Source organism: Synchiropus splendidus, chromosome 2 (assembly GCF_027744825.2).
Source record: "Synchiropus splendidus isolate RoL2022-P1 chromosome 2, RoL_Sspl_1.0, whole genome shotgun sequence".
NCBI lineage: Eukaryota > Metazoa > Chordata > Actinopteri > Syngnathiformes > Callionymidae > Synchiropus > Synchiropus splendidus.
Window position 1 is genome coordinate 24,634,667 of NC_071335.1, and position 26,844 is coordinate 24,661,510.

Here is a 26,844-nt window from a genome sequence, read left to right on the forward strand (position 1 = left end):
TATTTTGAAGGTGTAACGGAAATGTGGGGCTGTCGAGGGGGTTGTCAATAAAGCGAGCGGCAGAGTTCTGTGCCGGTATACAACGAAACTATCGCGTTCTTGAGTCCTTCTAAATTCCGCCTATTCAGAACAGCTCGGAAACAGTGGTATATATGCCATTACATCATATGTTTGTTTTTAATCGTAAAAGTAGTCGTTTGGTAGACCCGGAACCTTTCAGTTCTCGTTATTTTCCCCGGACGTAATTGTCTGACGGACCCAGGAGTGGTAGCGACTTCCGGCTAAATTGTCAACATTCGACCACGAGTTGTGGGTAAAGATGGTAAGAGCGAAGTGAGGATCATGCTATTGTGTGGTAACTCGAATGATATGAGACGGTGTTAAAAACACCTTCTTTTACAGCCGAAGGCCCAGAAAGCCAAAGTGGGGGACAAGGTTGTTCACCCGCTCAGCAGGAAAGCTGCCTACCTCGCCCGGGAGGAAATCCGACTCAAGAAGAAGGACCGGTGAGAAGTGTGCATGGTCTTAAACGCACGTTGTTTAACGAACTAATAATATACGAGAATACCGCAAGTTGACACGTGTTTTAAGAGTATAACGCAGCTGCTGAATCAAGAGTCATTTGATGTTAAAGATCATCGTAACTGTATTATTGTATTTTAAAGAAAATATCTACACTGTAGTATGGTCTCATGTATTCATTACGATATAACATTTACGGTGAACTTACCACGCCCATTGGTGAATGCCAACACCTGTCCAATCCAACAGTCATGTCTATTCTGTTTCCTGTCAACCCACAGACAAAGAAATGACAAAGCTGTGCGCCTCAGTGGAGTGTGTGAGTAGACGCTTGTTCTGAAGGAGTTCTCACCGTGTGTGTTGACACTGACATGACTCCTACCTGTGTGAATATAGGCGAGAAGCTGTTGTGGTTTCAGAAACAACTGGACCCAGCAAAGGCGACGTTTACAAGACGGGATGCCTGCGAAATAATTGAAAGGTTTGGAGTTAACTTTACTTACAACACAGGTGTTTTGAATGTAGCTTGAAAATCTTCAATGAGTGCATTAATCTTCAGAATTCAGTAAAAGTAGGTTCATGATTTTCATCAATTGATCTGAATGCTGTCATCCATTGGTGGATAACACTGTGCTCGCGTGTGCAGGTACCTCCACAGGTTCGATTCAGAACTCGAGCAGATTGAGTTGGTGAATGGGATCAAAGGTCGCCAGGGTCGTCTCCATGGAGCCAGAGAAAACGTCATCAAGCAAACAATCGAACGGGAACGAGCTCTATTCGAGGGCAACGGATTCGGTCGGTCACTTTCTTTTTCTTTTTACACGTCTCTCTGTGCTTGTGTTGACATCACGCTGCTGTATTTCCACAGAGATTCCAGATATCATCAATGCCAAACATCTGAAGACTTTCAGGTGAGAACAGATCACATGCGCAACATTAGATGAGTTGTCCTCAATTGGTCAGTAGGGAAAAAAAACTCTCTCCACAATGACAATTCTGCATCTCACCATAAATTCGATAAACACACAGCTCACTCGCTGCATTGCACTTGCACACGACGAGACGGTGCACCACGCTCTCCAGCTCCGCGGCGTTTGACAGCCAACACCAGCGTGTGACGGTTGTGGAGAGTGTGGTTGACTTTCATAGTTAACTTACTTTTAATACAGGGAACCTTTGATAATGACACTGGTCGACTCTGAGTCTTTGGATCTGTGTTTATTTTATTAGATGGAGTGGTCCTCATAGGTTCTCTGACGCGGTCGTCCGCCTTGGTTCACGTCAACACATGCAGGTCTCCTGCTGCGCTGGCGCCTCGGCGAAAACACTGGTGAAAATAGTTGGATATTGGACGGAGCTCCGCTCCGGTATTGGCGGCGGCATCCTCTTCCGCGTCCCCATTAGGGTTCACTGATCGCGGACACACTCTCACAGGCAGCGCTATGACCCGGCATCAGTTAGGGACCATCAACAAATTCTAAACCTTCAAAAGTATGAGTAAAATCTTGAAAAACAACCATTTTAGGAGACAGATTTGTGAAAAGATTTTTCATCACAGACAGACAAGACAAAGGACTGACAGTTTGTATCATGATTTGGAGAATAGAATATGACTATAATCATTTATTCACATGATTTCTAGTATTTCTTCAATAGCATCGAGGAAACGTGTCCAGACTGCTCCATAGTTCAAGTCAACTGTTCAGAGACATGAGACACAGCAGACGACTCTATTTGGAATAGAATGAAAATGTATTTATCATGATAATTATCGTTATCGCCAACATTTATTATTATTATTATTAACATTTATCGCGATAACTTTTTTTGTCCATATCGCCCATCCGTATTGGTCAGGAAACAGGAGAATGTGAACGATGCAAACCCAGTACAATACAGTGAAACACTCTCAAACCCTGTGACCTAATGGACTATTACTATCCATTATATCCTGATGATAATTCGACTAAAAAGTATGTTTTTACTCTCACACGGTCAACAGAGAAATAAAGAGTTGTAGTTCCTTGGTTATCTTTGGGGTTTACTTTCCAGACGTCAAGTGCCATGGGAAGGGGAAGTATTCGATATATATGAATGTGTTTCAGTCATTGTGGAACAGGGCCAAAATGATGACAACTGTATATGGCTCTTCTTCTGGTGCTGAAGTGATCGTGTCTTCTTCCTCAACTGTGACTTCTGTTACATGCTAATGCTATGGGTTTAAGGTCCAAAATAATTTCATGTGTACTATATTGCGAGAAGAGGAACTGGTCAGGCTGCTGAATGTTAGACAGTAGCTGCAATACTGTTTATTTGTACATCTTCTGGACTAGTATTTATCTATTATTATTATTATTATTTTATTATTATTTATCTATCTATTTATTTATTTTTGGACGTATAGTTTTGTTTTTGGAAACCGGAGGCCTCAGACCTAAATTTCGTTGCCATCATATAGTGATATGTTTTTGTGCAATGACAATAAAGAAAGTCTAAGTAAGTGTATAGCGTTGATGTCATATAAAGTCGCCAACTACTAGACGACACTAGATGGCGCCAATACACACCTAAAGAGGGACTGAAACGTTTGGTTGATTTTTCAGTACTCCAGTATTCCTAACTACCTGTTTCGAAGGTTAATTTCCTAGAGTTTTCTAATCACCTCATATTAGACAAAACTGGGCATGAAATTGAACAGTATGAGGTTTAGACCCCTGGTGGTGAAGCCAATGAATCATGTCATAATTTTGTTTTTTTGGCAGGGAGTGGACAGGCGACCTTCAAAAGCTGCCCAATATAAAGCTCCGCAAGGTTTCGAACAAAGGTCTGGAGTCAAAAGGCGACGGCGGTGATGACGACCACGATGTGGATGAGGAAATGGATGAGGCGGTGCTGATGACCGACTGAACTTGAATGAAAATGAAGCAGAAAATGAATCGGCAGCAGGGATCCATCAGACTGTGTGATGTGCTGTTCCCTCAGAGAAGAAACGTGACAGGAGCAGGACTGTGACGGCGGTTCTACCTTTATTATAATGCAGCCTGAACGTGCCATTGGATACAACTGAACTGTAAACAACACAGTAATGAAAAACTATAGAGAATGATACGACTCCAAATGAATCCTTTTAAAGAACGGACCTGGGTGGTCGAAGCTGTAGCAGTCAGTCACTCTAACACTTTATCATGTGAAACAACAGCTGACCCCTCAGTTACAATAGAAAAACACGAGTGTAAAATACCAGGATGAGCGTGTGCTAGGACATCACTGCTGGACGTGGAACTGAATTAAAGTGGTTTTAAAACATCTATGAGTCAGCAGGTGTTGGCTAAGATGGTCAAGTCAGGTTCAGGATAAGCAGCAGACTTGTGTTTGGAAGAGAGCAAGTCACAGTCAGAACCAAGTGAAGACAGGTCAAGCAAAACATCCAGACATCCAGTTTAAAAGAGAATACATGAAAAAGTTATGTGTATATATCAAGTAAAAATATATCATTTATATCCAAGTCTATTGAATGAAAATCGGTTATGAGTTCAGATGGAGGACGGCGCTTCAGTCGTGTACAATCCTAAACTGCACTGTTCAGTGATGAATTTGAGGAATTGATCAGCCCTTTAAGACATTTTAGTGAAGGATATCAAATACGCGCAGGCGAAGGTTAAGGAGGCAGATTTGCAGATAGAAGTATGTTAAAGGTGAAGGTTTATGGATTTACCGTTTCATAACCTTCAGAGTATCCTCATCTACCTTCTCTTCTCTTAGCAGCTTTTCTCTCCTTCCTTTCTTTCACAAGCCTTTTCTCATTAACAGCAGCTGAAAAAAAACATAAAAAAATATCACTAATCTCAGATGTGGCACCAGGACTCCAGTCAAACCGGGCTCTGAACCGGTGCCACCGCCCTCTCTACCGACATATCAGAGTCCGTGTGTGTCTCTGGAGCGGCGGCGGGGGCCGAGCTGTTGGTGGCCTGAGGCGCCTCCAGCTTGCCGTTGGTCATGTTGCCGGGCCGAGGTTCCGGGTTCTGCACGTTCTTCTCCGGACAGTTGAGCACCGTGATGATGCGGTTGAAGGCCTTTAGGCGGCGCCAGAGCTGCAGGTACACCTTGCACTGGATGTACATGAAGATGAGGCCTCCGGCGAAACCGATGGTCACCACGATCAGCTTGGTCCAGAACGGCCACTCCAGCACCCCTGGGGACACAGTGCGGCGGTCAGCGCCCCCTGCTGGGAGGCGGTGGGTCATGATGTGTGTGCGGTCGTAGCTTACCCTCAGCTGAGTAGTACTTCAGGAGAGAAACCCGCCACAAACTTTCTGCAATCAAGAGCGTGACTTCTAAATCTGTCTCATAAAGGCGTCTAGGGGTCGTCTACGGGGGTGAACGTATTCACCAGCTTTGTGGTGGTGAGGTTTGGAGTCCATTTTAATCCCAGATACCTGCAGAGCTGAGCCCTGGAACTATATCAAAAGGTCTATTTTTAATTGGATCAGCTTCCTCAAGTCCCAGAAACAAGTTTAACAAATGAGATGCAGGTTCATTCTCCACTCCTCAAAAAGATAGAAAACTTCAGGGAATTCAGCAGGAACTGGGCCACAATCTGAGTGGAACGATTCTGACCGCAAGGGGTCCTGAACAGTAATCCTGGCCATCCAGCCCCTGTTCAGCATCTTAAAAAGTATTTTTGACAGAAACTTGAGGAGCAGCGGAGGTAGGAGAACAAACCATCTTTCGAGAACTTCACTGAAGCTCAAGCAGTTTATTCAACACTTTGAGGGCCATTTTTATCCAGAGGTATCCAAGATTAAAATGTGTAAGGCTTCACTAGATTTCTAATAATAAAACCCCACAGAAAGACTCACTGAGGTCACTATATATATATATATATATATATATATATATATATATATATATATATATATATATATATATATATATATATATATATAAATATATATATAGTGTCTTCTAATGATCATTAGAAATAAGATCTTCTATCTATTGATCTTATTTTAAGGAATCATTGCAATCGAGAAGCTTGGATTTTAAAACAAAATTGTTGAAAACAAAAAACAAAAATGTTTTTAGGTATCCACTAAAAAAAACACCTTTCTGGAAAGTTGAAAATATAATGAGCTTTCATTATTTGTCCCAGTACTGAAGTCAAGTACATCAATACTGCGACACAATTCTGAATCAATTCTCTTTGAGACTCTTTAACTGCAGAATTTCACGTATACATTGTATGACTTACAACAGCTGGTTTGAGGGACCAACAAGGATGAGACAAGTGGCTGCTCAGCTGTTCCATGGTGTGTGTCAGTCCCTCCTAATCTCATTAGCAAGGAGCCGATAGAAGGTCTGCAGTTCATTTAATGTGTTGCTGGACACATTTGGAATCTGTTGCTGTGAAAATTCATTGTGCCAAAGTTTACTATCAATCGGACACTTAACCAGAGAGGCTTCACAACAAGGTGTAAACCATTTGTGGGCCTCAATAACAATAAGGAGTAAAGGAACTGCTCATGATCCAAAACACACCACCTCACTAGTGAAGGGCATCTGAGGCATCATGAAACAGTATTGCAGGGTTGATGAAACAATGTCCTAATTTCATGAAGCCACTAGATGGCGCTCTTTGTTAAGAAAATCAGTGGTTTGAATCCACACATTTTACGAGAGACAGTGCCATCTGGTGGCAAGGTTCTGACTGTTGCTCTACTACACTGCTGTCAGTTTAGAGAAGCAGAAGTGTTTCCAAAACAAGTGATTTTTTTTTTAAATAAAAAATATCATCACTAATGCTGTCAAATTACACTGTTAACTATATTTCCTCAAAGTGTTATGACCCCATTGAAAAAAAAAAATTATTAATTTTATTCATCAGGCAAAATTATCAAGCCACAACCGTATAGTGCTGGAACTTATGAGCATATAAGAGAACAAGAAAAATATTTCTGAACCAACATGTATTAGAGAAGGAGGAGCCACAAAGCATGAATGAATTTGATGGGGAAAAAAAAGACTTCGCCAACAATAGTGAGCTGATCAGCACGTGGGAAAAGTGGTAGTGCTGCAGGCTCTCAGCACAACAGTTTGAATTCTGAGTGGAGCTTGTGTATTTTCCCAAGCGTGCGGGTGGTTCTCAGAGAGAAACTCCCATTAACAAAGTCTGTCTGTCAAGTTCAATTATGGGAACTTTCTTCTTTTGCAATGCAGTGGAGTTGAAACATTTCAGAATATTTCATTTCAGTGTAAAGTACAATTTATGTATTACCACTAAATATTTAAGCCTATTGCAGACACTATTGTAATGTCAGAGAGAGCACCACTTTCACTCAGGTGGAAGTCTACGACACACAACAACCAGAGGCAGAAGACGTCAGATTGACTGGTGCTGACTTGTATTGTGAAGGAGATCTGACTGTTCTACACCAGGAGTGTTTTGCTATTGGAGACAGAACAGCTAGTGCAAGCCTGTCTGTCGGACTGGAAAAATATTGCAGCATTAACAAAGGATAACAAATCCAATATATATACCATAATATATACCATAAATCCAATTCAGGACAACAAATGTGGATCTGCTGTGAGCGAGAAACTCTAATGCTGAAATATTCTCCAGTCCTCAGTCTCTTGACTCTGGTTTCGGGGTGAGGGGTGGGAGGCGGTACTGACCGTTCTTTCCTAGTTTAATTTCCTCAGTGGTTCTCCTGAACAGAATGAGGATCGACCACAACACGCACACGATCGCAAACAGGTGGAACATCACCGAGCAAAAGATCTTTCTCCTCTCGCTGGTTGTCATTTGTAGCTTCTCCCACTGCAGGTGAGAGCGGATCATGAGAAGTCATGGAGCCACAGCTCAGTTCGGAGTGTACCTTGTGCAGTGGCTTCAGTTTGGTCTCCATTATGAAGTCAAACTTGCAGAGTTCACAGCAGCGAGTATCCGAAGACTTGATCCACTGGTTCAGACAATCCTGGTGCACGAAACTCAAGCTGCCGGTGCAGCGACAAGGCATGATCAACGGGCACTCGTCGTCCCCCTCACAGTGGCAGATCCTGCAGAGAGGTATGGGAGATATCAGCACCAACACCAATAACCTGGAAGAAATAAAACAACTGCAGCCAGAAAATAGTTCAGACATATAAAGGTGTTACAGAATAATCATGAGAATACAAAAGGTTTAAAGATGGATGTGAAAAACAAGACAAGACGCGGCCCCACACTGACCTACACACTTCCATCTCTGAGTCATCCGAGCAGAGGCGGGTCATGCCGCCGTTCCCAACACAGTGTCCTTGCGGAACAGGAACCGACATGTCTCCACCTCCAGTCCCCTTCTCCTGGTACGTCTTGGTGATGAGCTCCTCGCCGTCGGCTGCAGCGGACGAGCTGCTGCACAGGCTGCGAGACGAGCCACGCTTGCTTTTCTTCTCCTTGTCTTGACTCTGAGAGTCTTCCTTCTGTGAAGCGTGGCCTGTTCTCTTGAGCAAACTCTTGCTGCTGTGCCGCTTCTTCAGCCCGCCCTCATCCTTCACCAGCGGCTGGTTCTCCTTCCCGTCGTCGGAGCCCACTGACTGCAGCTCCATGACCTCTGTTATCTCGTCTGCGCCTTTGGTGCTGCTGCGCCGGCGGCCGGCTCTCCGGGCCTTTTCTTTGCTCCAGCTGCGAGACGCTTGGCACGTGTCATCAGAAGAGGAGTCGGAGACGTGACCAGCCGCGCAGCGCAGGCGAGGCGGGAGCTCCCTCCGGATTTTGGAAGGCCGCTCCCGCTTCTCCACGATCTCACTGCGCTCGGAACTGAGGCTCTGACTCCGCTCACTTCGACTGTCCTGTTCGGGTTTGGTGTTCGTCTCCACACAGTCCAGGGGCGTGCAGACGCTTCGCTTCCGCCGATGTCTGCGTTTCACCTGCTTCTTCAGAGTCTGAGTGGTGGAGGCCGGAGCTGTTTCTGCTGCTGCAGTCGCCTTAGTGCTCTTGACTTCACCATGTATTTCAGGGGCATCTTCCTCTAAGCTTGGAAGCTGAACCGTACTGAGCGCACACAGACACACAGATGAAGAACATAAAGACAACATGAGTGACAACGAAAACTTTACAAATGGCACACTGAGTTCATGTTCAGCAAAAGCTAGGATGAAAAACTAGGTGTTCTAGGTCTAGGTGACCTTTATTGGACAGGGAGAGAAGAAACAGAGAACCAGAGAAAGCAGGATCACTTGTGAGAAAATTGTTGCAGTAAAATTTGACTGTTTTTAGGAGGCTTAAATTATGTCACAGTGCAGAGCAAAGTATGTTTTGGGTGCAATAAAAGTTGAAGACTCACCTGCATATATCCTGAGAGGACGGAGCAACAGACGTTCTGGAAGCTGTTTGAGATGTTGTGGAGTTGCTCGCCTGCAGCAGATAGGAAGGAGGAAACACTTTATTTATTTTAAACCCATTGACACCGCATGCATTTCAATAATTTTAAGCAGCTTTTTACAGGTGCACAGATGGAGGTGGGGGTGAATGTGTGATAACTAGGGAGGAGGATGTGGATGCCAGTGAAGGAGGAAGCAGGATGTCAGGTGTCAGTCATGGGTGTGCAGCACTGTAACCCAAAACCCCGCCTCCTTCTGTACACAGAGTTATCTCAAAACTAATGGAGGAGTCAGACATGTGTAGTTGTGTATAGTAGAGCTACCTTGGAGATGTTACTGGACCGACTCCCTGAGCGTCCGGGTGCTTTGCTGTGCCCCTGAGGAGAGACGGTGTGGGAATAAAAAAAGGACATTTAATTCCACATGTGGAAGAAAGTTGGAATAAGCTAAATGAATCCATGTGGAAACAGAAAACCTTGGATCTCTCCGAGTCCCGGTCTGTAGTGACAGAAGGATTACTGTGTATTTAGATTGACACAATGATGTGGCGGCGCAAACACAACAGCATATATAAACCAAGAAGATTCAAAAGGGAGTTTAATGGTTTAAGGTCAAGGGCTGTTGTCTAAGAGTCATGCACGGTAGCATGTCCCAGTTGCTTCATTGTGACCCGAGTTAAAACCAGTCAATCCAATTACCGCACTGTGCTGAGCAGCGCCGCAGCTAGAAGCCTGCAATGTGTTCCTATTTAAAGACAACTTAAAGCACTTTTTCCACAGCTTCCCACAGCGCTGGGAGTCTGATCTGCGGGGTTTGACCTTGACACCAGCCATCAGACTCTTCTGTGCCCTCGTTCACCTCCAGAGACGGGAGAGGATCAAGTAATGAGGTTTGCTGTGACCTGAGTTCCCAATAAACAATGGCCATGTGTGAAGAAGAAGCCCATTTTGCTTCCTGCATCATTTATTTTTAACTTGTTTGAAGAACCTCAAGCTGTTCCGTAATGAGGAAAAAGAAGTTTTGAGTAAAATGTATACATGTATAAAAAGTTGAAATTCTAACAGTCCAGTTTATTCAAAAACAGCGGGCCAGATTGCAGTACCACAAGACAGCTGTCTGTTATTGAAGTCTCGGGAAATATCTAGTACAGAGAAATGAGGATACAAAATCCAATGTGGCACTGTTAAGTTCAAGCCTCACTGACACTCCAGCTCCTGGTTTTGAGCTTCGCTTGTTCGACATGATCATACAACAGCACCTAATATGATACACTTCATTTTATATAAAGGTCCTGATAATACAAGTCCGTTCTCCACCCTTCACCTGTGATCAACTATCATCACAAAAGCACGCAAAAGTTTAAACTATAAATCATCCGTAGATTTAGATAACCATTTAAAACCATGTAAAACTGCATAATAATGTGACTTATTGTACCATCCCTGTCTAATGTCTATTGAAATGTATTGAAAAACAAATATTTCTTGATAGAATATTTGCACTTTAGATCATATACAGCAACATTTCTTACCCTCTACATATTCCCAGATTTATATTTTAAAGCTTTAAATATGCTGTGTGATATTAGTAAAAGAACATTTTTGTGGCAGGTTTTTATTAATATCTCTTCCACAAATGGGCCCCGTCATATTTATACCAATTTTCTTATGTATTTTTATATATTACTTAACTCTATATAAACATAACTTTTATTTAAGATAACCAGTTCAGCATGCCTTCACTGGAGTCCTGCTATACATTGGGCCCACGCCCTGAGAACGCGCCCACCCACTTGAGACAGTCATAGGACCCACACAACTAGATTTCAAATTCAGAATTGAGAGTCGCCTCTATATTGATATCAGCTTATGAATTTCACGGCTTGTTTGCACTAAACTGCTGTGTCAATGAGACCACTTGTGATCATTTTCCTTACGCTGATGACCCAGGTATCTGTCAGAGACTTGGAGCAGAGCGGAAACAAGGTCACACTGTCAGAAACATCCAGCTGAAAGACGACAGGTGGAAAGAGATAATCTCCCCTCTGACCTTGGAACATTTTGGGATCCCTCAGTGGGACTTGGCAGACGAGGCAAGGACACAGGAACGTGGGAGCTCCATGATGGGACCGATACAGATACCGCCCCACATCGGGTGATATGACCGTTAACACTGGTTGAGCAGCTTGTTTTTATTTATATTTTAAATGATCAAATCCTCACGACCACAACACCGGGAGACGTGGTTCTTAGAATGCGATTGGCAGACGCTGTTCTTGGGTGGGAGAAAACAGGACGTTTTGGTTGGGTAGTATTTTTAAACTTGGCACACAAAGCACAGAGGATGCGTGTTGCAGCCCACACACAGACACAGATGCGATAACACAGTGTAACTCACTCAAAAAAGACACAGCAACAAGTGAGAGACTTCATCGTGCAAGTAAGCTGATAAAAGGATTTGCCTCCTTCAAATTAGTAGTGTGGAGTTCACAGCGCCTGGAGGAAGTGGACGCTTGAACACCTGCTGTGTAAGACGCTTTGGTTTAAGAATAAATTCAACTTCATTGCAAACTATGGCTCTTTCGAGTTCCTGGATTTTAGTTACAGGATTTCACGGATCAGCTGGTGAGAGGACCGTTTGAGAACAGTCCGGTGATTGTTGTGGCCAGATTTCTTGGGCCCACAGTTGAAAACAAACTTCAGCAAACCTGGAATATTGTTTCTTAAAAAAGGCCATGTGGCTCTGAATCCTCAAATCCCATCCAGCACCACAGGACGCAGGAGCACATAGAGCTGTCCAAGTCAATCACACGTAGGGGGTCTGTCTCTCCAAAATAGCCTTCTGTGCATGTTCGTGGTTCGAATTAAAGGCTCTGAACATCGACTTCCCTTCAGTGGAGATGTTTCACACAAGCACGTGTGCAACCAACCCTTAACTGTTGTTCATCTACAGTTAACCAAAGTGTGGCTCCATTGTTTTTCAGTGCCATTTTGAGTCAAAATTCTTTTTATTATTAAGTTTCTTCACTTGTTGACTCACCACTAGTTTGTCATCGTGTTCAGTTATGCTAACAGCTTTTCACAAGTCGTGTTTTTGGCAGATAATCATTCTTCTATGTAATTTTCTATAATTTTTACTTATAATTTTACATTATTACTTAAAGCAGACCTGGGCAAAATGCGGCCTGGGGGCCATATGCGGACCTTTGTCTGTGTTTTTGCGGCCCTCACGAGGTCAGACTAAAACTATATAACTGATAAGTAGTTATTTTTTGACTATTTTTTGTCTTGTTTCTCTCTTAGCATTACTACTTCAACAGTAATTCTAACATGTTCAGGACTAAAATTTCTTTTTCGTCTGCCATCTTAATGAGTATTTTTCGTTCCTCAAAATACATTGAAAGAAAATTGAAAATATATTTTGAAATTAATTTCCTTTTAATATTTCATGGATATTTGTGCTATGGTTTTATTATTTATATTCAAATTAAATAGCATATTAAATTGAAAATGTTTATAGGTTTCATGCCATATTTACACTTCTTAATATCCTTGCTTCGATTGAATCTTTAATGTTTCATTTTGTCCTAGTTACTTAAGATTTTTTTTCCATCACATTTCTTAGTCCCCGCTGCCTTTCTTTTGGCATGGTGGCCCCTCACAACAGTTACAGTTTATAATGTGGCCCTTTAGGGAATTTAACAGCCCACCTCTGACTTAAAGCGTATTATGTGTTTTTTCCAAAGGATTTTTTCTACCAATTAAACATCTTTACATTCCTCCTCGCCATTTTCCATTTTCACAGTACAACTCCAGAGATGTTTTCCCCACAAAGCAGAAACAACAGACGTACAACAATGAGACAAGCGCCAAAATATTTTCATTCATAACACTCATTACCTTTTAGAATGCAACTGATGTGGACAGATTATCACATATTACGAAACAGTGTTGATGTTCATCCATGTCTGTGTGGATTAGGTGCAGTAGCGTGGGTCAAAGGTCGCACCACTGATTACACAGACAGCGGGTCATAATTAGACATACAGCTACAAGTGACCAGGAGCGGACCTTCAGGTTTCTCAAGCATAATGTCTATTTTAAGATACTGGAGTGAATGAAAATCGTGTGGCAGCCATGCTAGTGACAGCCTGTTCAGAGAAAGCATTTTCTTTTCTGATATCGGCCGCCCTGTTGGCACAGTTGTAATGCTGAGCAAAGGCTAAACTAGTAGTGAATTTCAGCTCTTTTAAAAGAGCGACTCCTAAGTGATTCCTGGAGATTTGGGGAATAAAAAGCAAGGGCAAAAACAAATCTGAAACGCAAACAAAAACGTGAGATTGAACACTCCCCAGGTAAAAGTAACATTTTTTGACGCTAAAGGTTTTTGTTGCCGCAAAATGACATTCGCTCAGATGAAATGTCTTTTCAAAATATCACTGATGGCCCCTTTACATGTCCAAAATCTCACACTGCTCACCCAAGATTAAGTCATAAAACGCACAAAATGAGCTTGTTGGTGCTTCTCCATAAAGTGGGATACAAGATTATTCTGTCATAGATTTAACATGAATCCAGATTTTGAAATCTGAATTATTTGTACTTGAACTTTCCTCTTTAAAGATGCTGATATATGTGTTCATACCAGAAGAGAACCCACCTGCACAATGCTTTTCGTTCAGTGAGTCTGCTTGTTTACTATATACATAAGGTCTTCTCTTACATACATGTCATTATATTGGTCGGAGGCATCAAGTCCCAATTGAGCTGCCTTTTGATCTGATCTCTTCATTTTTAGGTGAATTTGTTAGTCCAAAAACACTAGAACTGACACAGACGACGATCAAGCTCAATGAGAAAAGAACGAGACAACCAACAGAGGGTTGTGAAAGAATCATAGCTGATGAAACATGACCCAGGTGGCCATTTTTACCACCTACATGCCGACATCTAACGTGTTCATTACATGGCCTCACATCAAAACCACTGACTGAGGTCATGAGCTGTACCTCTGGCAGAGTGGAGACCGATCTTTACACGTGATACAAGATCGACAGCTGGTCTCCACAGAAGACAGAGGTCCTCAAAAAACTCCGGAGGAAGATGATCATTGATGTTTTGTAAAAAGAGGCAGTGGCTCTCCTCTCAGCCAGTGACACATGACTGACCTTTACACTCCATCTACGACAGATGAGCTGGCTGCTCTGACAATAAAGTCATCTTATTTAAGCAGCTTGTAGCCAGTCAAATGACGAGATTTGCCTCCACGCTAAGCTCTTCTCACCCCAAAAATAACATGCAAAACAAAACAATTAAGGACCTTATGCAAACTGTCTGTCACTTTCCATTCATCATCTGATCTGGGTTGTTGCTTGTGTCACAGCGTGACTTCACTAGGACACCTTGACTACAGGAAGGGAAGAAGTTTTCTACAAAAACATTGTCCACCACACGCAGAAAATATGCAAGGCTGATCAGCAACGATGGAGAATCACAAGTTTAGAAAGAGTGCCGATATGTAAAAGTACCTTAATAGTAACTATAATGCTGCTCTAGTGTGTTTAAAAACAAAGCAAGTCAAATCACATCAGAATTTGGAGAAAGAAACTCAAACAAACCTCATTTTTTTCTTTGGAGCGTGAGGAACTCTTGCCAGCTGTCTCTTTAACAGGAACCACGGTGATCTGCTGTACAGGCATTTCGCTGCTCGCACTCTGGACTTACTTCCACAGCATTCCCTCTAGACTCAGCATCTCCGATCGCTGACCAGATGTCCAGGCTGCATTCTGCCGCTCCACCGATGCTGTGTATTCCAAAATCAATCTTTCCCTCCGCTGGTAAGTGGTCTAAAGATGGAGGCAGACCACGTCACTGATGTACACAGCGATGAGGACGCTTGGAAGGGAGGTCGTCATGGCGACAGTCAGCTACCCAATAACACGCATCACCTCCTCGGCCCTCCTTCTCCGGCTCCTCGGCAGACCTCCTGCTGGGCGAGAGAGACGGCCAAGTTGAGCCCCTTACAAGACGGCGGGGAAACTGTTCGCTGTGTGTGTTTCTTCAGGGCCTGGATTGTTCTCGCATGCTGGTTAATAAGCATGCGGTCAATAAGGATTTAGGGTTTAGACTTACCTCAATTCTGCTCTGACCAGTGGCGCTGATAATAAGCTTACGTGAACTGTACACATGGCTAGAAAACACATGCGCGTGCACGAAGATTAATCGGGGACTGGAAGCTGTCAGTGTCACATTAGCAAGTATCTGTTCATCTTGCACACAAAACACAAGGAAACAAGGGGCAGAAACTATTAATAAAAATACTCTTCACTCTACTCCTTTTCAATCTCCTTGGAATGGAAGATGAAATATTGTTTATATAGTATTGTATGTAATACATTGGACGCAATGTTATAAAGTTTGGGGAGGTGTACAGATGTAAGTACATAGTATTAGAGACTGAGATAAATATTCACTTTGAATGAGATAAAATACAAGAGCTATTTGAAATCAAAATGCATCCATCTTATGAGAAAGCTGTTGTCAACATATGTCAACAGATGAGATTAAAATCAATTGTTATTATTGTTGTGTTGCCAGCGTGGGAGGAGTCAAAGTAAACAGCAGTTGGTTCAACAACATGAAGTGAGAAAGCAGACTTCTATTACACACAGGTTAGGTAACACAAGGGATCACACAAACCAAACAATTCACCGCTGAAATGTACCATGACTGTATGTGTTCTTGACTGTGGAACTCATCCTGACAAAACAGAACCGAAAAATCATCTCCATATTCAACAGTAAAAACCAGACAACTGACCATGAAACAATGTATGGCTCCCTAGTGAAATCGAGTGAGTAACTCGCCTTAGTTTCAGCTTTATCTGCAAGTCAAATGTCAAATTAAAAACATTTTTTTCTGATAACAAGAATGGCACAGTCCTATCCTGTATCCATCCTTGAGAATTATGCGCACGGTCTTGAACATCAGGTGAGGGAATGGATCACGGAATGATTTGGGAATCTACTTGGGCGCTATTCTCACAGCCTCGTTCTAATTCCTCTGAAGACCAGATCAAAACACATGATCAAACAAAGCGGGTCCACTGACATTCCCGCTCAAGATTGATCGGAGTGATTCACCTTTGCTGGCAATTCCAGCTTCATTATGGTTAGTGGGCAGTGGAGGCTGATGACGGAGAGGCTGGGGGAGCTGCAGCCCGCTGGTGTTTGTCACTTGACACTTGACTTGAAGAGACGATCAATGAGGGAAGTGCCCATCACAGAGACAAACACAGGCCTATATACATGGATGTTCTGGTAAGTGCCATCCTCCTAAAACAGTCTGGCACGGTATAATAATCTTTTATACATCACTGGGGCGGACTTCTTATTAAAGATAATGTGTCAAGCATGTGTGTGTATGCGTGTGTGTGTGTGCGCGCTATGAAACACCAGCACAAAGGTGTGGCCTCAAGCGTGTGTGGACTTTGTTCGAGGTTGTGTTTTGATGATGTGGCAGCGAGGAGTTGCAACAGAAAATGTAACAAACATTTGAGCTGGGTTTTTGGACAAGGACGTTTTCTATTGCAGGTTTGATCTCAACGTTTAAGAATAATAGGTAAGGCTTTTTATCATGCCTGTTCTACTCTGGTTATCTGTGACTCTGAGCTGAACCAAAAACTAGAAGAGGCTGGACTCTATGGGTCAGCAAAGAAACAAGCACTAAAATCTGAGTTTCAATTTTGGAGCTCAATCGTTTGTAACAATGTGAGATGACAGTGAAATTAAGCATTATATCTCGGGTCAAAGCTTAATTTTTAAAAACTATTTTTGTGCCAAACCTGGGATCAATTTTGTGTATTGATCAAGTGTTTCTATTTAGTAACGCAGTGTCATTTGTCACAGACTCTCAGTCGAGCAGGCTGTTCAGAATGGGACACTTGCTGCGTTTGGGACAGAAGAATATTTCACAGAAAGTTGAGGGTTTATATTTGGGCACATCGTGTAGAAGGGGAAACCTTCTGGTGATCCCCCATTTGAGGCTAGTTGTCGCAGTGGCTTCCAGGCCTCACAGCTTTAGCACTTTAACACATATATAATATAATTTTGAACTGGCACTGAATATTGCTGTTTTAAGCATATTTAACATCTTATTTAGGCATGAAGTGGTCCCTCGTCAAATAATTTTGCTGCAAACAAAAAATGAGCATCGCCTTTTCAACTCAGCTTCCACAACAAACTCAATTGTGTTATAAGTCCCTCTGGTGGTGGAACTGAAGTATTGCCGCCCGTTTGCTCACAATTTATGAAATTACAATGTTGTTATGATTTAAAAAAAATGGAAAGGTAATGATATTTCATATTTAGAATTTTTATAAAAAATTGTCTTTTAAAATTCTTTAATACACAAACAATAAAATCCAAGCTAACACGAGCAATGTGTTGACAGACGGTGAATATGATGGATGACATCCAAGTAACAAGATAAAATTGTCTGAGTCAATGGACCAGCCATTCACTGGATTTGAGCTGACGTTCATCATCATCGCCTTCGTCGTCTTCTCCCTCTTCAGCTTGGCGTCGCTCTGTATTCAGCCACATGCAGGTAACGCTTGATAACAACAGATCCAGCAGAACATTCGACCACTGATATGTTCCCACTGTTTCAGGTGCAGACAACGGAAAAAACAGTGAGATAAGCTCCTCCCCCAAACACAGAGTGATCACCAAACACGCCGGGCGCAAACCCTGAAGAAAAAGATTTCACAAAGGCGCAACCGGCCTCAAGTACAGAAATGTACGGACGCAGGTTATTTTATCTTGAGCTCTGAACTACATGGGCCTCGAATGAGAAGCAAAATCAGACACTGTAGTATGGTATGGTGGGCTAACTTGTTGCTGGAGGAGTATGTAAATGCATTCACAATAGACTTTTAGAATTCACCACTGAATTGTTTCTGATAAGTAGAGGTGTTCGCTGATGACTTTTGCATACTTTAAACAAAATCCCAAACTACCTCTGCTTATAAAACATTAAATAAATAAGCCGTTGTCAAGCATGACACCGAAAATTGTTATTACGGGCCACGAATATGGATTTACTCGCCACTTGGGAGGGAGCACAGAAATGTTCAGATTGGTCAAAACAGTTATCGTGACAGGACTTTTAAATGCCCAAAAGATTCCACTTTATATCCATTTTATGCTTGACATATTGTGACACCTATGTAACATCCATGTCTTCAAGCTTTACCTATTATCAGGTCGATGATAAAAAAAATTTGTGACAAAAACCTGAGGCGAACCAGACAAACGCTGCGTCAGCAGAAGTCAAAGGAGAACAACTTCAGTCAACTGGCTTGTGTGGCTGCTGCTTAACAACAACTGAAAAGGATCAAGCGTCTTATCCAAAATGCATCTATAATATTTATTTTCAAAGTTTCAATTAAGCTTGTATTTAACTGGTATTTCTGCTTCATATCAAAGCCTATTTGACTTGCTGTTTAAGCCCAGAGTTGGGAAACCATCACCGTCACGCCGCACAATGCCATGTGTGTCTTTCATTCCAGCGAGCCTGAGAACCCGAAATACCTCGCTTTAAAAAGAGCGCGGCTTGTGTGTACAGAGTGGCCGCTGTGTCTGGGTTAGGCTTTAACAAACCGGGTGACTTTTGGCCTCTGATACCCATGTGGGGCGACAACCTGGGGGGTTAGCGGCTACACCCTGTTGAGTTTGCCCCTTGACCCCCGAGCTCTCCGTCAATCCTCCATAGTCAGCCGTCTAGATGCCGACGCGGAGGAAAGCAGCCGCTCCGGAAAACAGGCAGAGCTGTTTGTCCACAGTCAAGAGAGCCTGTCACTGAGAGAGAGAGAGAGGGAGGGAGGAGGGGCTGCAGGCAGGGGGAGACACAGAGTGTGTGTGTATTGCCTGACCACTGCTGTTCATGTGCATATGTGTCCATCGGGGTCAGATTGGGCAATTGGAGATAAGGGGTCTTAAGAGTAATTAAGCTTTGGCTGGCCACAGCGCTCATTAACGCCGGCGACCGCATGGCATGACAACAGGCTCACTATCAACCCTAACGACACACAACCAAGCCGGCCATCAAATGACAATAAACACACAAGCTGACACGGGACTACACCCCGAAAACTTCAGACGCAGCGGAACATTTCAAGACTCCTGCTAGGCCCAGACTCTCACAAGAGAAGACGCCCCGGGATTCCAAATAAAAACAAGGAAACATCTGCAAGAAGACACAGGGTTTCAAGTGCTTTACTTATATGCTGTTTTTTATTTATTTGTCCTGTTCTTTTCTATTTTTGACTATATATCTTGGTCTACCCTGATGCTGATCCGGTAATTCACTTTTTTTCACTTTTATTTCCTTTGTATACCTGTACAACTTTTTTTCCTCTAATTCTAATATCATTTATTTTAAAAAATGGAGAAGACAAACTAGGATAACAACAAAATGTTTTTCTTTTAAAAAGGAATATTTCAAACCAAACAGTCATAACAAAGGGCTTCTGAAAACTGAGAGCTGAAGATCATTTGTCCTTGTTATTTCATTTGAATAAATCCACAGCAGCCTCGACTACGACCATTATTATGTTCCAAAAAATTCTCTTAACCCGATGTGATTTCCCAGGTTTATCCCAGCACCATCCCTCCCTTTCATTAAAGCTTGACTAAAACAGTATTTTGTATTGCAAAGCATTTATTACATTTACTTCTCCAAGCAGCCACCTACAAAAACTAAAAGGTTCTCAACTGAAGAACTTAAAATGTCAGTTAAATAAAGTTGAACCATAATGAACAGGAACCAGTCTAGATATGGTGAAACTATAAAGCGAGCAGCAGCCCGCTGGCTGGATCTTCGGCCTGTTTTGTGTTCTCGGTGCAGCACCTGCCGTCATCCCTTAGAGCCTGAATAGACTATTGACCTCTGACCTGGGAGAATCCCCACAGTCTAGATGGTTTTGTTCCAGATGTGGTTCAGAAAAGGCAGCAATTGATAACTTGAAATAAGCCACATACAGAAACTTATATTAAGAATTGTACTGACCAGCTCAGAGGAATCGAAGTCCTATTTTTCACCAATGAAGTTATTTCATGGATCTACTTCCATGAGTATCAACTGATAGCTTGAAACAAAGGCGCCGTACTGTTCTCTTACAGGTAAATAATGCTGTGTACAAACAATAATGGGAGGGTGGGGAGAGAAGACAGGCGTTTTATGGCTCACTGTGCTTCCACCAAACTTATCAGAGAGGAAGTTCTTTATCAGAGGAGATGATGGGATCAGAAGAAGCAGCTCATGAGAGGAGTGTGAAGCTTCCTCTGGAGTCATAAAGATCACAACTACTGCAGGTACTTTTACTCAGAGGCTTTAACAGTTTATAAATCTGTTGAAAACACTCTAAGGACAAGGGCATACAATAGATAAGGTATTAAGGGAGGAATATAAAACTAAGATTTCTTTGTCATAGACTGATGAATATACCCACAAAGACCAAAGGAAATATTACACAATAAACTTAAATATTTCATTTGAAGTTTTGGGGTATGGAAATATTTGAAATAGTTGAAATACTGACGGGAAGAATGTGTCTTTATGTGTGGGCAAGTGAGTTTGTCCAGGAATAAAGCAGTTTTTCAAACACTATAAACACTAAACAAACGCTGTTGGACAGTGTTTGAGGTCACACACACAGATATTCACTTGTGTTTTTGTAGCATACAACTGACCATAAATGTAAGTTATGGTCAGTTGTATATTATATTATAGTTTTGATGAATAATTATAGTGTATTTGATTATAAAACAGTGAAATAAATAAAAAAAACATTCAGAAAAATCCAATCCATTGGCAACAATGGTGGAAATACAAAATCAACAATCAATTCAGTTACTAGCCACCGGATTGTTTTTGCCCTGCATCCAAGCATATTTTGACAACTTGACTGTCAAAATAATCAATTTAAAGTTGATATTGAGTTTAAATATCCTGCCGATCGTGTATAAAAAGGCAAGTGCTCCAGTTGTACACTTCATTTATGGGAACTATCTATCAAATGACGTTATTAAAATAATATATGATATTGAAATATTTTTAACCAACGATAATAAAGTATGACTGAAAAGACTATTTCATGGAGATGAAAAGGAATTGATTTTGAATTAATATATAATACAAATACAATTTATTATTTTAAAAAAAACTTGGCGTGGCCTGAACATTAACATCAACTGAGCAATTAAATTAATGATCTGATCGGTGGCACTTGTGAAGCAGCGCAACGCTGGAATGCCAACAATGTCATTCCACATTAGATAGACAGTTGGGACTCAGCAATGCGTGTGACTCCAGTGTGTGTGTGTGTGTGTCTGCCCCTCTCGCCAGGGGAGTGTTTGAGCAACCCGGGTAATCCCTGTCAAGACGTATAAGCCCCAGGAAGAGCAAATATTACGACACGTTCTTCTTGGTCCCACATCTGTGTGGAGGTACGATTCACTTGTTGAAGGGACGAAGAGAGAGCCAGTGAAATTTGGCAACAGGGACCCAGCGGAGGACAGCAGCTGGCTCTGAATGACAATTGCTGCCACATTAGCATATTCAAATAGGCAGAAAAAGTTTTTTAAAAGACAATGGCTGCTGATATGCTAAGTGCAGCTTGCTTCAGAAACAAACTACATACTGGAGCTGGCTGTTTGTAGCAGGATGAATGTGTGTGTGTTCTAGTGTCCCAGGCCTCCCCAAATACATGAGGAATCCCTGTCATTTCAAGCGACATTTTTGCAAATACCATAAAGCAATAAAGGCACGCAACAGCGACACAATTCTGTCCCCGACTTCTCCGTTCCTCCGGTCCGAAGTGAGCTGAGGGTCCAGATGCTTGTTCAAAGTCTGAGCCCCGCGGTCCATCAGCGTCCTGCGGCTTCTCTAATCCTCATTCACATGTAATGGCCGACATTTCATCTTAATGTGTTAATTCATTAGCTGAGCGCTGAATGGAGAGTCGCTCCACACAGACGGCTGAAAGCAGACACACTAATGAGACCACAACACGTGGCTGGTTGGAGCCAGAGGAGCGCTTTGGCTGGAGAGTGACGAAAACAACATGCGACGACTTGGAGCGAGGCCTCCTCTCGCCACAATCTTACATCAATGACACCAACTTTTTTGGGACATTTCAGCCCATTTCTCTAACAATCTCCACAGAGACCTTTTCTCCCTGGGTGGACATTGGAATAGCTACTCCAGAAATGGCCCTGCACACCAGTTCAATAACAGCCACGGAAGACTTATGGACCTTAATAAGTATGAGAAAATATTCCAAATCTTTCACCGACAGACACATCTACTGATACGAGGTTCAGGTCAGAGTATGACAAGCAGCTGTTCACCAAATAGAAGAGCTTTTTTTCTTCAATGGCGCCATTAAACTTTCATCTTCTCTACTACTTACTCTACTACAATTACTCAATTTAAAGTCCTACAAGAACCAGGTGTCAAGACCAGTCATTTCTATGTGCCAATAGAGTTGGGAACATTTTTAAACATGGACAGTGTTATCAGTCTAGTGGATCCTGTGATGAAGACACATGCAACCAATTCTCTTCCAGAGCTCCACTACACCCCCACCTCTGCTGCACCCGTCCACTTTACAAATGCTTTCATCCTAGTCTTGAGTAAATGCAAAATTATACTCTATCCTTCAACATCAATTTTCATCTCTAAATATTGTATTTTATTTGTAAAAATACTAGGGCTGGGACTTCAGGGATTAAGTCTGATTAATATTGTGCAGACAAAAATAATACATTGATGCAAATCACCCAGATGTGATGTCAAATTTAATTTTTATTTTTATTTTTTAAAACATTATTATTTTTGCAAGTTTGTTTAAGTAACATTCTATGTTACGTGCTTTCTATTTCTCACTCTTTATTACTCCTTTATTTGGAGCAGGAGCAATTTCCCTGCGGATAAATAAAGTGATTTGATTCCGATCATGGGGGAGATTAAATGGATGGAAATTAAGTTTTAAAAAAAAAGCTGAAGCAGGAAAAATGATGATCTGTGCAGTGGAGCACTGCAGTGTTTGAGCTTATGTGTAAAAATTCAAATGAAATTGGATCATCCTGTTATCAAATATTACAATGTGACCTTCAATAATGGATCATAAAACCTCGAATAAGTGGATTTTTTATACCAAGTCACACCCCTAAAAACAAACAAATCTAAAATGTAACTTCAACACACTGCTAAGGCGCTGAAGAGTCACCACAGCACTTCCTGTCGTGGCAGTCACAGGTAAAGGGAGAGAATATGGCCAGCAAGATAACAACAGCCAGTTTTTAGAAGAAGCAAACACAAGTATAATAATGTGTTTAACCTCACTCTAGTTTGTGACAAACTTGTTTTCAAGTTAAGTGTACATATGTAACACTGCATTACTTCTCATTTACTTTGTCCTTTTGGTTTTGAATATTTGTTTTACTGAACAGTGCAGAATACAGTGAATATGACGGTACCAAGATGTGCTTTGTATCGTGAGGTTCTTGGCAATACGAACCTATAGTTCTGAGAGACAAGAAATTAGAGCAACACACTGTGGGTTCACTTTCTAGCAGCTTCAGAACTTTGTTATTTTTTGTGGTGTGTTGTGACTTCACTTTAATTCCCCGTTGTGTATAGTGAATGTAACATACCCATTCTTTTTGCTTTCACAGGAACCTTTATGTATTGACCTGTCATTATGTCCTAAAAGCATGGAGTTATAAACCAATGAACTTTGAAGCAGCAAAGAATCTAAAAGGATTCAAGTGTCAAACTGAATCGATCAAATAATGACCTGAAATTGAAACATGACTTTAGCAAACACAGGACCTCTTTAACACATATATCTATTGGGATGTATCGATATCAAAATGCCCGATATAAAATAATAAAGATAAAAATCCCAGTCCACAGCCTTGAGTCAACGGAGATGGAGCAGAATTCTGAACGTGAATGAGAGTGACTGACATCACATTCAGTTTAGAATTCATTTCAGAATTCCAGTTATAGTTCAATATCCAACCATGGACAACTTCAGCCTCAGTCAGTGGTTAGACGTCAGTGTCCATCCGGTTCATTCAGTCAAGAGCTCTTCTTCAAGATGCTCACTGCGTACACAACCCCACCCTGTAACTTCTACCCCCCATCAGTGCCACCACTGCAGATGTGTCGCAGCCCAGGCGGGGGCTGGGGTCACCACAGAAGGGAGGGAGATCTGGTCGCTTCATCACTAGAATATATTACTGACCCAGACGCAATTTAATTTTTCTGAAGAAGCCACACATACTGATGGAGTTGTGAATGATCTAGTTGGCAGGTAAAGAGGGGGCTTCCTGCCATTTGAATTACACATGTGGGGTCAATATGTGCACGACTGACCAGTGTGTGGTAGAGCTGGGGTGGAAGGGGGGGATGCCGTGGAGGGGGCTGCCCCCTCCCTTTAAAGGCAGTATAAAGGAGAAGGGGGGAGAGGTACCTTTGTCACTTTGCTCTCAGTCCTGAGGACAATCCCACTCTGGCTGGACATACTGAAGAGAGGAACCTCTCCTGGACGCTTCCCCTGGAGGACCATCTGGACTGAAAGAGACAGGGAGACTCGGGCTGAACTTCAGCTGAAGATATACAAGTTTTACTGAGAGACTTCTTCCTCGTTTAATATCTGAAAATGAGAATCTTCAACCTCATGTACCTGCTCCTCCTGCTGCTGGCTGCGGTCACCTCCATCTCCTCGGCCAGGCCAGGTAAGACTTCAGAAACACTTCCACTGATAAATGTCGCAATTCCGTTCAATACGAATGAACAAAAAAACCCTGATAAACTTCAAACGCCGCGTTGTTGTGATTCGCCATTTTACTCACCAATTAACTCACAGTATGAAAGAGATGGCGGCGCTTCACCACTTCATTTATCTTCACTGAAAACACGACATTTTAGGGTTGAATCTAGAAATTTTTGTCGAGTTACGTAAAATAAAAGCGACGCCAACTTCTGCAGGTGCCGTTTCTGAAGGTGCGTTCAAAGACCGTCCGAATAAAAACAAGTCACACTGACTGAGAAATTCAGTCGTTTTAATTTATTTTTTTTTATTTAAATTCAAACCAAAAATATCGTGTAGGGTTGATAAATATAAATCACGACTTGCTTGTTAACAAATGCAGATTTTTTATGCAATCATTTTTTTCTTTAAAAAAATCTCGTATAAATAGTTACTAAAATAGTAGACACATTCATTTATAGTTAGGATTGTTTTATAGTAGTTTAATAGCTGCTTCAATCTGGTTTTAAGTCCAACATGTTGCGTATTTTCTTATTATCTGATGAAGAGGCTAAATTCATTTGTATCACAATATATTATGACGGCGTTTAAAACCGTGAAGCAACAGGTGGTGTTGAGGACGTGACTGGGGTCATGTGACGATGGTGAAGGAGGATGATGAAGATGCGAGCGCCGGCGGGGATCACGCACAGCGCCCCCTTCCCCCCCGTTGTCCGCCGCTGGAAGGCGCTCCGGTGCGCCATTGTTGTCGCCGGTGTGAAAATGCCATGCAAATACTTAAGCTTTATTAACATGCCATGGCGGAGCAGTGCCAAGTGTAGCGAGGCCTCCAGCAGGCTGCAGGCACCAGGACAGAGAAGCCCGGCAGCGGAGGGAGGAGGAGGAGGAGCGCGCAGTCATAAAGTCATCTGGCGCTTTATCTCTCTTCCTGGGACCGGCCTGTGAACCGCGGGATGACACTGGATTTATTAGGGATTATTAAAAATAATCACGTGTTAGGTTCTTGACCCTATAAATGGAATTGAGGAGTGTCATTTCACAAGTATGCCATTAAGACATCTGAGACATACCTCAGGCAGAGTGTAAACACCAGAGAGATCACATAAAGTTGGGAGGATCACAAAGATATTTTGTTTATTTAAAGCATTTTTTTTCCCCCTCCAGATTTTCTGAACCTGAGGAGGAAGTACCACAGACATCACTGCCCACACCGGCGCTGCCTGCCGCTCCACTCCAGAGTTCCTTTCCCCTGAGGTAAGTTGGTGTGGTTTATATCACCATCCGCCATGTGTGACGGAGCGCACCTCACAATTCTCCTTGCATTGCAGGTGAAAGGCTTAAAAAAAACCAAGGATGACAACTGGTGATGCAAGAGGCGTGAGGCCAGGACATCACAGATCCAAACCTGAGTGGGAGATGAAGACTGTGTTCAGGACCCACCACTCGAACCTCAGAGAGGCACCACTGTTGGGTACCTTTTAAAAACAGAGTCGCCAAGAAAACCCACCATCTGAGGAGGAATGGCGGCACATCGTTAAAGCCTGTAGACAAACGCCGAGATGTTACTGAGGCGGTTGTTTGCTGTCAACAGAGTTGGTGTTTGTCCAGTTGCACAATGCCAACACTTGTTGACTGGCAGCCGAAATCTTACTTGAAGGCTACGGACCAAAGATCTGGAGGAGTTTCCGGAGCAGAGCTATATTCCTATAAAGTGTTTATATTGTATGTATGCACTTCAGATTATTATTGAAATACATTTAATACTTTTTAAATAAATGAAAAACAAAAAAATGTTTTTGTGGAGTTTGTGACTACTTTGGAAAAATGAGTCTAAATCTGGGATTAAATGAAAAAAAAAAAAGGCATTACCTACTAAACAAAAATATACTAGATTAAATAACACATTAGGCATAAATATAATACACATATAATTAAAAAAAAGCAAAACTAAATGTTGGATACTAGTTAAGGTTTTTAGTGTTTAATATATGTTGCGAATCACTAAATAAAACTGCATATTTATTTTGTACATTAATTGTAAGGAATATTTCATACAATTAATATAAAACCAGTGTTTCATTCCTTTAACCTTCTTAAATGTTGTATTTAGTTATA

At 42.1% G+C, this 26,844-nt stretch overlaps 3 protein-coding genes across 10 annotated transcripts; 2 read left to right on the forward strand and 1 right to left on the reverse strand.

Annotated features, from left to right (window-relative positions):
* Positions 1-184: 184 nt before the first annotated feature.
* Positions 185-3,951, forward strand: tma16 (translation machinery associated 16 homolog). The gene is made up of 7 exons (XM_053856893.1): positions 185-322; positions 403-506; positions 804-841; positions 919-1,003; positions 1,169-1,317; positions 1,391-1,433; positions 3,285-3,951. The coding sequence occupies exons 1-7, from the start codon at positions 320-322 to the stop codon at positions 3,427-3,429; spliced, it is 567 nt and encodes a 188-aa protein (XP_053712868.1). The 5' UTR covers positions 185-319; the 3' UTR covers positions 3,430-3,951.
* On the reverse strand, positions 2,270-24,899 carry marchf1 (membrane-associated ring finger (C3HC4) 1). 8 transcript variants are annotated; one of them, XM_053856885.1, is made up of 11 exons: positions 24,824-24,899; positions 24,643-24,717; positions 24,430-24,530; positions 14,504-14,874; positions 9,210-9,263; positions 8,850-8,920; positions 7,754-8,557; positions 7,401-7,581; positions 7,198-7,342; positions 4,791-4,835; positions 2,271-4,714 (listed from the first exon to the last, which is right to left on the reverse strand). In XM_053856885.1, the coding sequence occupies exons 4-11, from the start codon at positions 14,582-14,584 to the stop codon at positions 4,392-4,394; spliced, it is 1,704 nt and encodes a 567-aa protein (XP_053712860.1). In that variant the 5' UTR covers positions 14,585-14,874; positions 24,430-24,530; positions 24,643-24,717; positions 24,824-24,899; the 3' UTR covers positions 2,271-4,391. The 8 variants fall into 8 exon arrangements, with proteins under 8 accessions (XP_053712867.1, XP_053712860.1, XP_053712859.1 ...); XM_053856884.1 differs by having other exon boundaries at positions 24,812-24,877; XM_053856890.1 differs by having other exon boundaries at positions 14,504-14,731; positions 14,834-14,874; positions 24,643-24,868.
* Positions 24,462-26,470, forward strand: apela (apelin receptor early endogenous ligand). The gene is made up of 3 exons (XM_053856894.1): positions 24,462-24,697; positions 25,885-25,983; positions 26,058-26,470. The coding sequence occupies exons 1-2, from the start codon at positions 24,619-24,621 to the stop codon at positions 25,980-25,982; spliced, it is 177 nt and encodes a 58-aa protein (XP_053712869.1). The 5' UTR covers positions 24,462-24,618; the 3' UTR covers position 25,983; positions 26,058-26,470.
* The last annotated feature ends 374 nt before the right edge of the window (positions 26,471-26,844 follow it).